Consider the following 15,956-nt stretch of genomic DNA (forward strand, 5'->3'; position numbering starts at 1 on the left):
AATTTTGTTGTCGTTAGAGCTAATGACACGTCAAACGTTTCGATTTCAATTGAGAATGTGCAAATTACTATCGATATATGTCGTAGGTCGTAATCGGAAAATTTGTGCCTTAAATGAAACTTAGACCCAACTTATCCCCAAGTAGGCCCCCCGTTCGGATTTTCCTTTCGTTTTTTTTTTTGAGAATAACCTCCCGTTCGGATTTGATTTGTCCCAGTCCTAAATCCTAACCACATCAGATGCTGTCCTGTATTACTGTATAGACTGCAATCTGTTATGTCGAAAGAAATCACAGTCCAATAAACAATCCCAAACAGGCAAACACATATCCATACGCCACCATGTGCCACCTTCCCAGCCCGCCGACCTTCCCAGCCAAGTTCCCATTCTACCACTTCACCACCTGGCCATCATTATATTCCTCCATTATTGGCTATCTGAAATCTGAAATCCATTCTCAAATTTTCATGGACGGAATGCATGGCCCACCACCCTAATCCAGCCTTATCCCACGGCCGACACTTACCGGAAATCTTACGTGTCACTTCCCTCCGTGTACGCCGAAGCTGCCTCAGAAAGCAAACAAACAAAAACCATCACAAACTGTACCTCCTCCCCCACCTTTTACATTTCTTAAGCCGAAAGACAGGACTACAAACCAGTCCCTCCCCGCCACGTGCCGGCCAACCGCGCTGTCCCGGGACTTCCACATCCCACCGTCCGCCGGTCACGAGCGTCGAGCAATCGTAGCCGTCGCATGATCGTCCGCATTGAGAGACGCCACGTGGATGGACACGTGTCGTGAAAGTAACGGTGTGAAAAGGATTATTTAATCTTATCGCGGACCCAGGTTCAAACCCAAGCTTCGTATTGTTCTCTCTATAAATCCAGGAGCTTCACAAGCCTCTCTTTTCCCACACACAATCTTCAAAGCTCTATACTCAACTGTCAATCTGAGAATCTCTAGAAAGGGCGAAAGAGACTAGAGGAAAAGGCAGGAGGCTACCAGAACTTTTTTTTTTGTTTCTCTCATTTTCGAGTTTTCTCTCTTCAGTTTGTTCTTGATTTCGGAATTCGGAAAATGGCGTTCAGCATCACACACCAGATCGGAGCACTGGCCGGGACGCCGATATCGGTGACGGAGCCGACCACGACCTCCGGCGAATCGACGGCGGCGAGCGTGAGCCCGTCCGCGGTGAGGAAGTCACCGGGGACGAGCCTGACGTGCAAAATTCAGAGGCCGGAGGCGAAGGACGGGAGGCTAACCCCGCCGTTGAGCCCGTGCCGGTCGCCGGTTCTCGGGGCGACCCGGCCGGATCTGTCCGTGGCGTGCCAGGCGTACGCGGCGGAGGCGGAGGCTCCGGTTTTGGAGCACGAGGCGAGGGCCGCCGGGGAGAGGGTAAACGGCGTGCCGGTTTTTGTAATGATGCCGTTGGACAGCGTGACGATGAACCACACGGTGAATCGGAAGAAGGCGATGAACGCGAGTCTTCAGGCGTTGAAGAGCGCAGGGGTGGAGGGGATCATGATGGACGTGTGGTGGGGGTTGGTGGAGAGGGACGCGCCCGGCGCGTACAATTGGGGCGGTTACGCCGAGCTCTTGGAGATGGCCAAGAAACACGGCCTCAAAGTTCAGGCCGTCATGTCGTTCCACCAGTGCGGCGGTAACGTCGGGGACTCTTGCACGTGAGTCTTGTTTTCTCATATTTTTATCTCCACTATTTATGATCTTCACGTTTTGTTTCTCTATTTGCGACTCTCACGCGCGATATTGGAGCGCGTCAGCCACGCTCCCGCTCCCTATGACTTTTGAAAACAAACTGCTTCTGCTGGGTCGCTGGGAGCTGGGACTGACAGTTACCCATATTTAATTAATTTAATTAAAGCTGTTTTTTTTATATTTTATTTTTTTACCGAACATCTTTAAAACCTGAAGCAAAGCAATTTCAAACTAGGCCTTCATGTTGTAGCAGTACATCTTTGAAAAAAAAAAGCGATGTAAGTGATTTGCATCATTGCTTGTAGTGTGGTCTTTGCATATTAAATTCTGCCTACCAGTACCGGTCACTTTCAGATATTCTCATGATTAGGTACTAATTCTGGAAAAGAAAAGAAACAAATTTGGGTAGTTTTTGATTTGAATTGATGCTAGGAATTGATAGTTTTAGTTGCCGATGAATTGTAATGCATTAATTGGGTGTTGATACGGTATTTTAATTTTAATTTTTTTTTTGGTTCTTGAATGCAGTATTCCTTTACCCAGTTGGGTTGTGGAGGAGGTTAACAACGATCCAGACCTTGCGTACACTGATCAATGGGGAAATAGGAACTACGAGTATCTTTCACTTGGCGCTGATACACTTCCGGTCCTCAAAGGCCGCACGCCAGTGCAATGTTACGCTGACTTCATGCGTGCCTTCCGAGATAACTTCAAACACCTTCTTGGTGACACCATTGTGGTAATGCTTCAGTTTTTTACCTTAGTAATTGAATTTTGCATTGGTACTTGTTGCTATTTTCTCAGAAAGGGTCTTCTTTGTGATTAAAAGTCTTGATCGGTGCAACGTTAGTGGATAAATCTTGGTCCTTGAACTGAATTCACTCGAACGATGTTGTTGATAGAAACTGACTAGATTTTGAAGTATTTCTCTTTGTCCTTATTGGCTTTGTTGCAATTTGAACTCTGAAGAGCTCGTTATGGATGAGGTTTTGCATTAACAATTTCTTTTTTGAGGTCATTTAATTTCAAATGCCTGAATAATTTGTTTCTTTCTAGAAGATGGTACCTACTATTTTGTTGGTAACATGGTCTACTCATTATTGAGCAGCCTGACTCGTTACTCCTTACATGATCCACCCTAAAAAATAATGCTAAAAACATCGATAATTTAGGATTTTTTGTGGTTGATGAGTGCCTGTTCTATCAATATGATTATAGCATGTTTTCTGCAATCGCAGATTATAACTAATATATCACTGACTTTGAGCTAATCGTTCCATTTTCCATCAGGAAATCCAAGTTGGAATGGGTCCAGCAGGTGAGCTCCGTTACCCTTCATATCCAGAGGGGGATGGGAGATGGTCATTTCCTGGAATTGGTGCCTTCCAATGTTTTGACAAGGTATCCATCTACTCCCTCTCTTTCCCTGCCAGCAGGTTTTATTTTCTTGAATTTGACTAATATATTATGTAAAATCATGCAGTATATGCTGAGTAGCTTAAAAGCTTATTGTGAATCTGAGGGTAAGCCAGAATGGGGTAGCACAGGCCCCACTGATGCCGGTCACTACAATAACTGGCCGGAAGATACCCCCTTCTTCAGAAGAGAAGGTGGAGGCTGGAATAGTAGTTACGGTGAATTCTTCCTCGGCTGGTACTCCCAGTTGCTCATGGACCATGGTGAGAGGATCCTTTCCTCAGCCAAGTCTATCTATGAGAATGAGGGTGTGAAAATCTCAGTAAAGATTGCAGGCATCCATTGGCATTATGGAACCCGGTCCCACGCCCCCGAGCTCACAGCAGGGTACTACAACACACGATTCCGGGATGGTTACCTACCCATTGCTCAGATGTTAGCCCGCCATGGTGCTGTTTTCAATTTCACTTGCATCGAGATGCACGACCACGAGCAGCCACAGGACGCCCAATGTTCCCCTGAGAAGCTTGTTAGGCAAGTGGCCTTGGCCACTCAGAAGGCAGGAGTACCACTTGCAGGTGAAAATGCATTGCCAAGGTATGATGACTATGCACACGAGCAGATCTTGCAAGCATCAGCGTTGAACATTGAGGGCAACACTGAAGGCAAGCAGATGTGTGCGTTCACATACTTGAGGATGAACCCGCAACTATTCCAGGCCGACAACTGGAGGCGTTTTGTGTCATTTGTGAAGAAAATGAAGGAAGGAAAGAACACTCAAAAGTGTAGGGAACAGGTGGAGAGGGAAGCCGAGCATTTTGTGCACGTTACAACACCTTTGGTGCAGGAGGCTGCTGTTGCTCTGACGCACTGAAAATGCAGGATTAGGCTAGCTAGTTTGTTTGTACGGTTCCACCACTTCAAAACTAGTGTCTTATATTGCATATTCGTATACAAGGTCACATAATGACAGTGACAGTGGCTCCATGCCCTGGTCCTTTCTCTACGGCCCTTTTATTTATTCGGAGGCTGTGGAAATCGGGTAATGGAGTGTAGTAGTGTGTTCCATAAGATGGGCGGATACGAATCCAGGGAGGGTTGTGTCAATAGACTCAAAATACTTGATTGTCATTTCATTTCTCTTGATAAGATACATGATTGTGATCTTCACATGTAAGCTCCTGTACAATGCCATCAATGAAATAATTTGTTCAGTTAGTATTTGTGTTGTCTTGGTTAAATGACATGTAGTAATCCAGGCTCATTGAATGGGTTCATGTGACAAAACATTTGGTAGCACAGTTCTTTTCTTGTAGCATAGTTCTGTTTCTTTTCCTCTTGTATTGATCCTTACCCATTTGTAGATTTTTATTGACCGAGCAATGAGGACTAGAATTAACACAAATGTCGTTCGAACATGGGGATCCCTCTCTAGCTTCTGATCCTGACCGGAAGATGACATAAATGTCTCCCCAGCTATTCAAGTTGCAGCCTTTGGTGGTAGTGTTGCCTTGCGTTGTCTGGAAAAGACAGACCCTATATTTTCTGGCATTGCAAGTGACAAATCTCATGTATTTGTAGCTAAAATTGAAAATGAGACACACATAGTACACACACCTGCGAATTGTTCTTCGCTTCTCAAGGTTGGGTCAGCTTGGTTCACTTTCAATGAAAAATACCTTCTACTCAATTTAACATGGTGGAGTAGGGGCGGATTCCCCTTTTTTGATTTGATTTTTTAGCCTAAACTGAGAATTGAACCGAACTTGAATTCTGATTCTGTTCGGTTCACCTTGATTTTTTTCACACCAAAATCAAACACCAAACCAAATCAGTTCTATTCAATATTTTTTTTTTAGTTCGGCTTTTGGCTCCATTTTTTTCGATTTTTGATTTCACGAATCCCATCGCTAAAGTAGGTTATTAGCAAATAACGACTGGAATTCACCGGTAGGTCAGTAGGAAAATGGTCTCTAAGTGCCCCCTTCCTCTTTACTGGTCAAAGTCATTATGATGCACAGAGCCGATTCAAAGAAGTCGGAGGCTCAAGGAGAACTAAATTACAGAGCTTCGGAGTTGGAATCTTTTAGTACGTTTTCTTCTTTTTAATCCGGACCTTTTAGTACTTTTAACTATTTGTAATTAATGCAGGTGTCTTCTCTGAAAAGGAAAAAGCAAAAGGGGCTATTGTACGTTTCTTCCATATACAAAAGATGAAAAAATCAATTCACAAATAGCGTGGGAAAAAAAAAAAAAATGAGAAGACTGGCGGAAGGGTGAGCAGTATTTCTAGAATATCGAAGTAGAATCCTTGGTATTGTTGGTTAGTCCGTGACGGCATGACAGGACAGACTAACGACACAAACGGCTAAGCCTTACTACTTCTTTGTGGAACTCTCCAGCTTTCTGCTTTCCTTTCCTGTCCACCACAAAAATTACACAAACTGCCACTCTCCAACTCCACCCATATGATGGCTTCTCTCCACACCCACCACTACCATCTTCATCTCCGCCGCTCTACCCCCTCCAAACTCCACACCCATCAAGCCCCCATATTCTCACGGCGTTTCCCGACCGGAAAACAAAGGGCACTTACTCGTGGACAGAACAACCGCAAGGGTGGTAGAGATGGAACAACTGACTCGTTCTGCTGGGTGTGCAGAGCTGGTTTGGAGATTGATAAGGTCTCGCCTGATGATGAAGGAAGTGAAAGGCCTGCTTTTGATATCAATTTGGCCGTCATTCTCGCCGGTTTCGCTTTCGAGGCCTATTCTAGCCCACCTGTAAGTCTTTCCTCCTTTTTAGACCCGTGCTGGTGGGAGTGTTTGTTAGGCACGCTAACCAAGGATACAGCTTTGCTTTTGTTACTTTGCATTAGTGAAAGTTATTCTATTTTTTTTTGGTTGGAGTAAACCATTGCTGGTGATTTGAACTCGTGACCTCCACGGTGTTAGTTAGGCAAGCTTAACCAAGGCTGAAGCTTTGCTTAGTTACTTTGCAGTAGTGAAAGCATAGGGACAACAAGTGAGAAGTGACTGAATTTAATGTTTTCAGGCTAATGTTGGAAGGCGTGAAATTGATGCTGCAGATTGTAAGACAGTGTACCTTTCAGAGTATGCAATCATTCCCTTATCTAAAGACTTATTCCTACATTGTTCTATCAGTTGTACACATTGATGTATCCAACTCTAATCACACACTTTTTAAGTTTAATGTGAATATGGTATTTCGTGCCCGAAATAGGTGATAGAGTTACGCCTTGTATGACTTGCTTACAGTGTGCTTTCGGTGAATGCAGGTCATTTGTGCGTGAGATATACGATGGCCAACTATCCGTGAAATTGAAAAAAGGCGTCAATCTTCCTGCCATGGATCCATGGGTTGGTTGTCTTTTTCAACCCCTGCTGCATTAGGGATTACAAGGATTAATTACTGTCATGAGTTGTTCTATGCGTACTTATTCTTGGATGCCTATACTGTATGGTTTCTAATATCTTTTTCCTTTCCTTTTAGCTTTTGCTGATCTGTTTTAAAATTTTGATGTGCTTTTAGGGAACAAGTGATCCATATGTGATCATGCAATTAGATGGTCAAGTTAATAAAAGCAAGATTAAATGGGGGTAAGCTTTCTAAGATATGACGATATAACTTCACATACTCTTTGCTGATTGTGAAAATTTAAGTTTTTGGATGCTACTTTATTTGGGAAAAGTATCATAGAATCTTGGAAATGTGAGACTTATCAGTTGTATTTCATGTTTTGCTGCATAAACATCATTGGTCACAAATTCTATGAATCCATAAATTCATGGACATGTTCATCAATTCAACCATAAGTAATTTTTTATTTACAAATAGTTAATTGCTGGCAGGACAAAAGAACCAACTTGGAACGAGGACTTCAATTTTAATATCAAGCAGCCTCCAACCAAAAATCTTCAGGTTAACATGTACTAAATGTATACTAGTTTATTTCCTTACAAAATGCTCTTGCATACTATATTCGTTTTTCTGTTTGTAATCTTGAAAGTTGAGGACCATGTTTATGTGTGAAAAGACGCCTTCCTGAAAATTGCTTTGTTCACCGCACATCACAAGTTTGAAGGCATATGGATATTTTGTTACAGTAAAGAGTATTATTATCATTTCTAGGATTCTATGAATGAAAACGTACTTTAGATTTCAACTTCAAATTTTGTAAAATGATGTGTTATTCCATAGTCGTTGGAGTAATTTTTAACTGGTCACACAGCTCCTAATTTGCTAATATCTGGCTTCACATTTTAGGTTGCTGCTTGGGATGCAAACCTTGTAACTCCACATAAGCGCATGGGGAATGCAGGCATCAATCTAGAATGCCTTTGTGATGGTAAAAATTGAGTCACTTACTTGTATCTCTGCATGTTTTGAAATAATAGATCATTACCTTGCCAGACTTGTTGAAGTGGGTTGATTTTATTAGTAAATTATGCTTGTTATACTACTAGAATAAATCCTTTATGTGATTTTGTTGTTACTGACTAGTTGCCACTAGTTGTAAAAGTCATGGTTGTAGGATCTGCAGTAGCAACAATATTAGTAATTTTAGCAGATCTAGTCTTGGAGTGATGCTTTTCAAAATTTTCTTTTCCAGCTAATAACATATATGTGCTTTTATAGGGAATTTGCATGAAATACTGGTGGAATTGGAAGGAATGGGAGGTGGTGGGAAATTACTTATAGAGGTGAGTTTCCTAGTGAAATGAAATTTTGATTAAGGTGGACGGTGCTCCAGAGAAGTAAAGCTTGAAATTGTTCCTCTGGTAACCATGAACCTTTTCAGATTTAAGATCTCGTAGAAAAATAATGTAGTTGATGATATTTCGATATATGCGCCACATGCCAATACAAGTCTAAAACATGACTAAGTGCCATTGACACCCCTAAAATTTTATCGCCGAATCATCTTAGATGTGTACTGGGGTTTCCGGGAAGGAAAAAGTTTGTTCCTTAAAAAAAAAAAAAATTGTTCCTCATCTTGAAATACCTTCATTTGGAACCTAGTCCCTTTATTCCTTGTCTTATTTTGACTCTCGCGAAATATAAGCTTAAGTAACCTCTTCTCTTTTCAGAGAGCAAATGAAAAGTTGAAAGAAATAAAAAATCTCCATAGATTTGGTCTGTTATACTCTCCCTATTCAATGCAGTTGCCACAATTTGTAGGTTTTTATACTCTCCCCATTCTTTTATGCTGTATGGTTCTTTTTTGTTTAACTGCTTATGCTGCCCTACTTGTGATGCAAATCTTTGTACATTTATTTATGTTTAGTTCACTGGGAAACTTCTTTGATATGAAAATTTTGTTGTTTTAACTACTGATCTATTGTTTAAACATTTTAGTCTTTACATATCTACCGTTGTGGTCTTTCTATTCTATATTTTCACCGAGATTTTTTCTTTTGGCTTAGTGTTCCATTTGAGTTATAATTGCTGGTGTTGAACTTTCAGGTCAGATATGAAACTTTTGAAGAAATTGATGAGGGGAAAAAGTGGTGGATGAGGGTCCCCATTGTTTCTGAATTTCTCCGTAATAAGGGTTTTGAACCTGCTCTGAAAAAGTTTGTTGGCTCTGACACTGTGCAAGCACGTCAGTTTGCAGAATATGCTTTTGGGCAGTTAAAGTCATTCAATAATAATGCTTACCTTTGGAAGAATCTGATTTCAAGTAATGATGAAAGTGATAGGAAGGGCCCTGGGAAACCTAATAATTCTGCTGTTGTGTCAGGCGTGCCTTCCCAGATGGACGGTATCGCAGAGGGTTCTTTAGATAATGCAGACTGCAATGAAGTGAGCAATTTAGATGAGTCTAACAGAGATAATGGTGATGTGGAGAATGGAAATGCCTCTCAGCCAGTGAAAAAACTCGATGATGAAATGCAGTCAGATAAGAACTTTTGGAAGAACTTTGCTAATGAGATCAATCAAAATGTTGTAGAGAAATTTGGATTGCCAGTGCCAGGAAAATTAAAGTGGGATGGGTTTGATTTATTAGACAGAGTTGGTTTGCAGTCACAAAAGATAGCAGAAGCAACTTATGTTGAATCAGGGCTTGCAACTCCAGAAGTGTTAGATGTTGATAACGATAAAACAACAGCCCCACTTCCCATTAGCATTATGCAGTCTTCATTTCCAGATATAAAGGAAGCAACAAGGGAACTATTAAAGCAAACTGATTCTGTTTTAGGAATATTAATGGTTCTAACTGCAACAGTATCTCAAGCAAAGAAGGAAGAAAATATTGTAGGAGGGAGTGCAACTAAGGAAGAGGATGATGTCGTAACTGAGAAGCTTGCTAACTCACAGGGAGCCGAGGAGATGAAAGCACTGTTCTTAACTGCAGAAACTGCCATGGAGGCTTGGGCGATGCTCGCTACTTCTTTAGGACATCCAAGTTTTATAAAGTCTGAATTTGAGAAACTATGTTTCTTAGATAATGAGACAACAGACACACAGGTAATTAGTTCTCCTTTCAGAGGACTAAGGAGCTTCATTTCCATTTTCCAGTTAGGAACCATCTCCAAGATAAAATAAAAATAATAATAAAAAAAAAAAAAACCTATGTATCACAAAATGATGTCAATTAATAGTTTAATACTGAGATTTATATAGTAGTTGGCCTAAAATGGAGCTGCAGGTTGCAATTTGGCGTGATTCTGCACGGAAAAGATTAGTGATCGCTTTCAGGGGAACAGAGCAGGTATTGTATATAGTAATTAATACACACACACATAAATATTGTTTTTTTTTTCTCTATGGAGGATTGGGTTCTGTAACTTTTGGATAAAAAATTTACACTTTTGCAGGCAAGATGGAAGGACTTGCGAACGGATTTGATGCTAGCTCCTGCTGGGTAATAGCTATTTACATATTATTAATTATTAAGTTATAGCCTATAAAGTGGTCATAGTGGTGTGATCATTTTCCTAATTTAGCTTTCAATCATAATGCAACATCCCAGTGTTCTAAACCAAACTGGATGACCCAGATGGACCATGAATTATCAGGTTTCCTGTCCGGATTAGTCAGGAAACCATTTTTACGATTAACTTTCAACCTGCTGGTTTGAGCAGCGAACCTTTTAACTGGTCATGTATGAGGAAAATGGTTTACTTGTGAACTAAGAAAAAAGTATGTTTTAAAAGTTAAATCCTGGATTTGAAGTACAGTTCTTAAGATTAAAGAACAATGAATTAATGGTTTGGCTTGCAACTCTTTCTGTTTCTTTTATAATAGCCTTAACAGTTAAACTTCAAAACAATCTTGTGTTACTAGTAGTTAAATGTTTAATTGCAATCATGTTATGGTCCAACCAATTATGCCTATGGCCTAGACACTTTTCTAGATAGCCAAAAATTTCAGGTTTTAAATAATTTTCTATGCGATGAGTTTGTGAGCAGTGTTTGATTAATTCATCTCAGCTAATCTCCCTCATATTGAGACATGTAATATCTATTAAAAGTCCATACATTAAATATTATATTAATGTTAATTTTTGTACCTTTAGGCTGAATCCAGAAAGGATTGGAGGAGACTTTAAGCAAGAAATTCAAGTAAGTAACTTATTTATGGATCAGATGGAGAGATTATATGATAAAAGCCAATCTCACTTTTATATGTAATGACGGTGACTAATTATTTCAGGTTCATAGTGGCTTCTTAGGTGCATATGATTCTGTCAGAATAAGGATCATCTCTCTAATTAAATTAGCAATCGGTTATATGTAAGTTTTGCTTATTCTTACAATTTTTATCTTACTTCTAGTGTATACCAGTGTCTGGATTACAAATGTGATGAGTGACAACTGTCATAGGACGGCAATACTGAATCTAAAAGAATCTTGCTGAAGTGGGTTGTTGTTCATTTACGTAGCCTGGATCCGTTTTATAGGCATCGAAGTCATTTTGACGATAGCCCTGGAAATTTTTTGAATAAGTTAGATGCTAATTCCGTGTTGGTTTATTGGCATGGGTTTTTCCTATATGCTTTATGTTCCTCATTGGCATAAGCCATGCTGATTCTACCATTTGATCGACTTATAATATCATAGTAGTAAATGCATGTCTTAACAGTTAAATATTCGGTATTACATCCCGTTATATAAGACCTTTTAGTTTAATTGGTTATTATATACTTTATGTTCCTCAGTGGCATAAGCATGGCATATGCTATCAATTGATTAATGTATAATATCATAGTAGTGTCTTAACAGTTAATATTCAGTCTGACATCTGATTAGATTAGGGCTTTTAGTTTAAGGGCAATGCTATTTTCAGACATACCCTTCATCTGAACAAACTCAGACTCACTCCTTTATCTGACACGTGGTTTGGAGTTTCATGGAAATATCAAAATATTTTCTTAAAATATTGATTCCCCCTGTGCCTTCTCGATAACCCGATAACACTTCACATTATTTTCTCTTTCATCTGCAAAAACTGATTGCAGAGACATTTCCTCTCTCTCTCTCTCTCTCTCTCTCTCTCTCCAGGCCATTTCTCTCTTTATTCCTCTGTCAATTAAAAAATTTCTACTAACCATCTAGGAAAATTTCTAAATCAAACATCATCATTTATATTCTCCTGAATTCTTCTAGTTTCTCTTTATTTTTGAAGGCAACTTCATAAAAGCTCAAATTTACCAGATAAAAGAAGCAAGGGAGGGATGGTATCAGAACCAACTAATCCAATGACATTGGGGGAAAAAGTCTAAACTTCCTCTTAATTTTGGAATTAATTCTATCTTTTTCTAGGGAGAAAGGGTTGAAAAGAGAGGGAAGAGGATGAAGTAAGAAATAAAATTGGGTCCAACGGTGGTGTGGGGTTAGAATTTGCAACGCATATTGAAGTGACATAGTGGTCTGGAAAGAAAGAGACTGTGAGTTTATAGCTATGAGAGTCTCTGCATTGTATGCAGATGAGAGAGAAAACATGAGGATGTTGTTAGTGGTGTCATTGAGAAGGGATAAGGGCAAATGTGGAAATTAATATTTTAAAATAAAAATTTGGATTCCTTGAAGTTCAAAGCCATGATAGAGGTTGAGAAGTGAGTTTGAGTTTGTTCAGATGCAGGGCTAGCATTGCCCATAGTTTGATTGTCAGTTGAATCTTGTTGCTAATGATTATCCCTATATCTATAGTTATATCTTCCTTGTAGCGGGAAAAAGGTCAGAAGAAGGGTTATCTTGTAGGGTGTATAATTTGAAAGCACCTACAATTTTATTATTTTTATGTAAAGTATCTATCATTGGTTTTCATTGATCAATAACACTGAGAATAATTGCATTATCTCAGTAGGACTCTTGTTGTCTTCTCCCTCTAAAAGGTTCTTGTGCAAGCATAGTATTAGCTCTAGTCTTATTGGGATTAAAGGAAGTATTTTTTTGCATAACTAGGACATTCCATTTGAGTAGATTAACCTTTTGGTGCAAATATTGTGTTTGCATCATGGAATTTGATTAATCATTTCTTCAAGATGAAAATTGTTTCTTTGTGACAGTGATGATGTTGCTGAGCCGGTGCACAGATGGCATGTTTATGTAACTGGTCATAGTCTTGGTGGTGCATTGGCTACTCTCCTAGCTCTCGAACTTGCATCAAGTCAATTAGCAAAGTAAGTTCTTGTATACTGTCAATGAACTTATTATTCTTTTTATTGGATTATAATAAATGTGGACTCAGATGTATTTTTCTGAGTACACATGCTCATTCTTAATATCAATTACCTTGAAAGTTGGTAAAACTGTAAAAATCAGTTGCTCAATCTGACATTATCTATTAACAACTAGTCGACTAGATATTTTTGAAAATCTTAACATCACACTAACAGAAAACCTAATGTCCTTGAGGGTTTAAAACTGTGTTCATAATATCAATTGAAAATTCTGTTTCTCTCTGTACTAGGCATGGAGTGATCACTATAAGCATGTATAATTTCGGATCTCCTAGGGTTGGGAACAAAAGATTTGCTGATGTTTATAATGAGGTAAAAGTTCTATAGTTGTTGCTCTTCAATCTGCTTCTAATTTGTGGTTGAAGCATTGGCTAATCAATACTTACTTTTTCTATGGCTCCATTTATATGTGCTTTAGTCATCTCGATTTGGAACAACTCGTCCTTTATGAATAACCTGATACAACAGGCCAATTTTTGTTACATGTTCATCTTGTTTGACACTTGCAGAAAAGAATTTCTAAGTCTAGGATTGTGCTACAATACACAAATAAGTTTAAAATATCTGGAGGACTCTCCCTCTCTCTCTCTCTCTCTCTCTCTCTCTCTCTGTGTATATATATATATATAATTTTTTTTTGACACACACACACACACATGTATATTATACACACACATCTGATATGGGTGTGATAGTGTCCTGTTGAAAAGTTTGGACTCATTAGAGGTGTCATGGAGTCAGATTACTGTGATATTCAAACTTTTTGAAAAGTTTCTTTGTTGGAAGCTACATAAATATCTTGGGAATATTTTTGCAGAAAGTCAAAGATAGTTGGAGAGTTGTAAATCACAGAGACATTATACCAACTGTGCCCCGCTTGATGGGTTACTGCCATGTAGCTCAACCTGTTTATCTAGCAACAGGAGACCTAGCGAATGCCTTGGTGAGTAGTTCATTAGGCCAATATCTTTTTAATTTCAGCATGCAGGAACTTACTTATGGCTTACTTATTTATATTCATGTCATTTGTATGCCATATACTATTTAAATTTGTTTTTCTTTTTTCTTAAGAGATAGATAGTGTCCCACCAGATCTATAGTTGCACTGTCAGTAGAGCTAAATTTTCCCAGCTAATTAATATGATCGGTATTGGCCAGATTTTTGGATGTTGAATTGTCTTCTTTGCTTGAAATTATAACCTCCTTGCCATTATCACTTATCTTGAAAGCTGTTTAAACTTCTTTTGCTGTACTTCTTTTATGGTCAAAAGGCACCCTCTTCGCAGGTAGACGGTAAACGTCTTCCCTCAGTAATATCCATTGTGAAAAATTCCTTCACCTATACCCTGTATTCAGCATTTGGGCTATGCGGAAGAGTCATTTATAGGAGTTTGCAATCAATTGTCAAATAAATTCAATTTCAGTTGACCTCTTTGATAACCATATGTTTGAATCCTTGTCTACTTAATTGAACTGACTGATTAATTATTTAACAAGCTGTCAGCAATTTGGAATCCTACCCAAATTTTCAGTGCTTAAGATGCATTTCTGGAAAGAGATTGGTTTATACGACTTGTAACAAATTGTAATTTCAAGCTAAATATTCTGAATATTCCAGAGAATGATTTAAAGCAAAGTACATAGTACTCTTTACATACAGCTGACCTAATGAATGCTGTACCATCTATCCAGGAAACTATGGAGCTCTCTGGAGATGGTTACCAAGCTGATATGATCGGGGAGTCCACACCGGATGTTCTCGTCAGTGAATTCGTACGTATTTCATTTATTCTTCTTCATTTGGCAGCGTGTTTACTTATGGATGTCAAACATAATATTTAGATATGCTGATATCAATACAAGTGGCATTCACTTTCCAGTATGGATGTTAATATGTTTCACTTAGTTGGGAGGGAGATACAGCATATTTCTAGTTGACGGAACATCAGTTCTTCTTGTGCCTTTTCCAATTATAATGTAGCATCATCATTTTGGGATGTAACTGTTGTTGAGTGCAGTGAGGCTAATTATAAACTGAAGCTATACAGTTACTACTCATAAAAGATAGTTTGACAAGATCAGAAAAGAATCTTTCATTTAGTCCCAAGCAACTAAAATGAACTGGGCTCGGTCCCTTCGCTATGTTCATGATGCAACGCTTGGTTCCAGATAAAATCAATTAAATAATCAGAAAATTGTTCTGCTGTATGCATTTTCACCATATCTTACCAGGAGTCTTTTGCTTTGTTGGCCATATTTCTTATCCAAGATTTGAATCTCTATAGTAACTTCAAGGGTCAAATATGACGATTGTGCAGTCTTGTAACTTATCCAGCATAACTATTTGCATTCAGATATGACGATTGTGCACTGCTTACTGCTTAGTGAGGTGCGAGTCCAGATGAAGCTTTTCTGAATTTTTGCGAGTAAGTTTAACCAAGTTGTTTTTCCTGCAGATGAAGGGTGAGAAGGAACTTATACAGAAAATTTTACAGACTGAAATAAATATATTCCGTTCAATCAGAGATGGAACTGCACTTATGCAACATATGGAAGATTTTTACTACATCACGTTGCTTGAGGTACTTACATCTAGTTGAATTCATCGCTACTTTCGTTGACTTCTTAAATTTGGTGGTCTTGTTCGATATTTAAGTCTAGTAGCAAACAGGGGCTTTATTAATAAAAAATGATAAAAATATTGGATGTAGATAACTATTTGTTATAATAACTGTTAGCCTCGTTGTGATGGTCTCATTTTTCCTTTCCAGAATGTGAGATCAAATTACCAACCTGTTGCCAAGTCGTTATCCGACGAACAATCCAACAAAACAATCAGCTGAGAATGACATCTAGACATGTATTCATAATTAGTTAATAGTAATTCTTTCGAGGATTGTACCTGCAACACGTCACCATTAAGAAATTGTACATATGTAACTAATTTGTATTAGTTTTCTTTGAATATTACTAGTTCATATTCATAAATAGTAACTCTACGCCTCAGTTTGGCCACTTCATTAATCATCATTTTACTGTTGTCACTCTCACTTTCTATTGCCTTATCATTTCTGTATATATTACTGTTAGCTTTTTATAAAGCGACTTCAA

The 15,956-nt window shown here is 38.8% G+C and overlaps 2 protein-coding genes across 8 annotated transcripts; both read left to right on the forward strand.

Annotated features, from left to right (window-relative positions):
* Window positions 1-843: 843 nt before the first annotated feature.
* On the forward strand, window positions 844-4,354 carry LOC112196729 (beta-amylase 1, chloroplastic). Its single transcript, XM_024337136.2, has 4 exons — window positions 844-1,686; window positions 2,249-2,459; window positions 3,011-3,121; window positions 3,204-4,354. Exons 1-4 carry the CDS (start codon window positions 1,082-1,084, stop codon window positions 4,008-4,010), a joined length of 1,734 nt encoding a protein of 577 aa, XP_024192904.1. The 5' UTR covers window positions 844-1,081; the 3' UTR covers window positions 4,011-4,354.
* Window positions 4,355-5,308: 954 nt separating this feature from the next.
* LOC112197485 lies at window positions 5,309-15,895 on the forward strand. Of its 7 annotated transcripts, XM_024338189.2 has the most exons (18): window positions 5,317-5,919; window positions 6,191-6,249; window positions 6,435-6,516; window positions 6,689-6,756; window positions 7,009-7,078; window positions 7,424-7,505; window positions 7,796-7,860; window positions 8,624-9,628; window positions 9,810-9,872; window positions 9,979-10,025; window positions 10,680-10,725; window positions 10,817-10,896; window positions 12,672-12,785; window positions 13,076-13,157; window positions 13,663-13,788; window positions 14,538-14,618; window positions 15,302-15,427; window positions 15,617-15,895. In XM_024338189.2, the coding sequence occupies exons 1-18, from the start codon at window positions 5,605-5,607 to the stop codon at window positions 15,686-15,688; spliced, it is 2,583 nt and encodes an 860-aa protein (XP_024193957.1). In that variant the 5' UTR covers window positions 5,317-5,604; the 3' UTR covers window positions 15,689-15,895. The 7 variants fall into 7 exon arrangements, 6 of the variants coding, with proteins under 6 accessions (XP_024193958.1, XP_024193957.1, XP_040374257.1 ...); XM_040518323.1 differs by lacking the exon at window positions 6,191-6,249 and having other exon boundaries at window positions 5,863-5,919; window positions 6,435-6,601; XM_024338191.2 differs by lacking the exon at window positions 5,317-5,919 and having other exon boundaries at window positions 6,190-6,249; window positions 6,435-6,601.
* Window positions 15,896-15,956: the final 61 nt, after the last annotated feature.

The sequence above is a fragment of the Rosa chinensis genome, chromosome 4, assembly GCF_002994745.2.
Source record: "Rosa chinensis cultivar Old Blush chromosome 4, RchiOBHm-V2, whole genome shotgun sequence".
NCBI lineage: Eukaryota > Viridiplantae > Streptophyta > Magnoliopsida > Rosales > Rosaceae > Rosa > Rosa chinensis.

Excerpts from the sequence above, each read along its gene's own strand:
- LOC112196729 (XM_024337136.2), top strand. The coding sequence starts at position 1,082 with ATGGCGTTCAGCATCACACACCAGATCGGAGCACTGGCCGGGACGCCG. Across the intron at positions 2,460-3,010 it reads TTCTTGGTGACACCATTGTG|GAAATCCAAGTTGGAATGGG; the intron begins GTAATGCTTCAG and ends ATTTTCCATCAG. Across the intron at positions 3,122-3,203 it reads CCTTCCAATGTTTTGACAAG|TATATGCTGAGTAGCTTAAA; the intron begins GTATCCATCTAC and ends AAAATCATGCAG.
- LOC112197485 (XM_024338189.2), top strand. The coding sequence starts at position 5,605 with ATGATGGCTTCTCTCCACACCCACCACTACCATCTTCATCTCCGCCGC. Across the intron at positions 6,517-6,688 it reads TTCCTGCCATGGATCCATGG|GGAACAAGTGATCCATATGT; the intron begins GTTGGTTGTCTT and ends ATGTGCTTTTAG. Across the intron at positions 9,873-9,978 it reads CTTTCAGGGGAACAGAGCAG|GCAAGATGGAAGGACTTGCG; the intron begins GTATTGTATATA and ends ACACTTTTGCAG.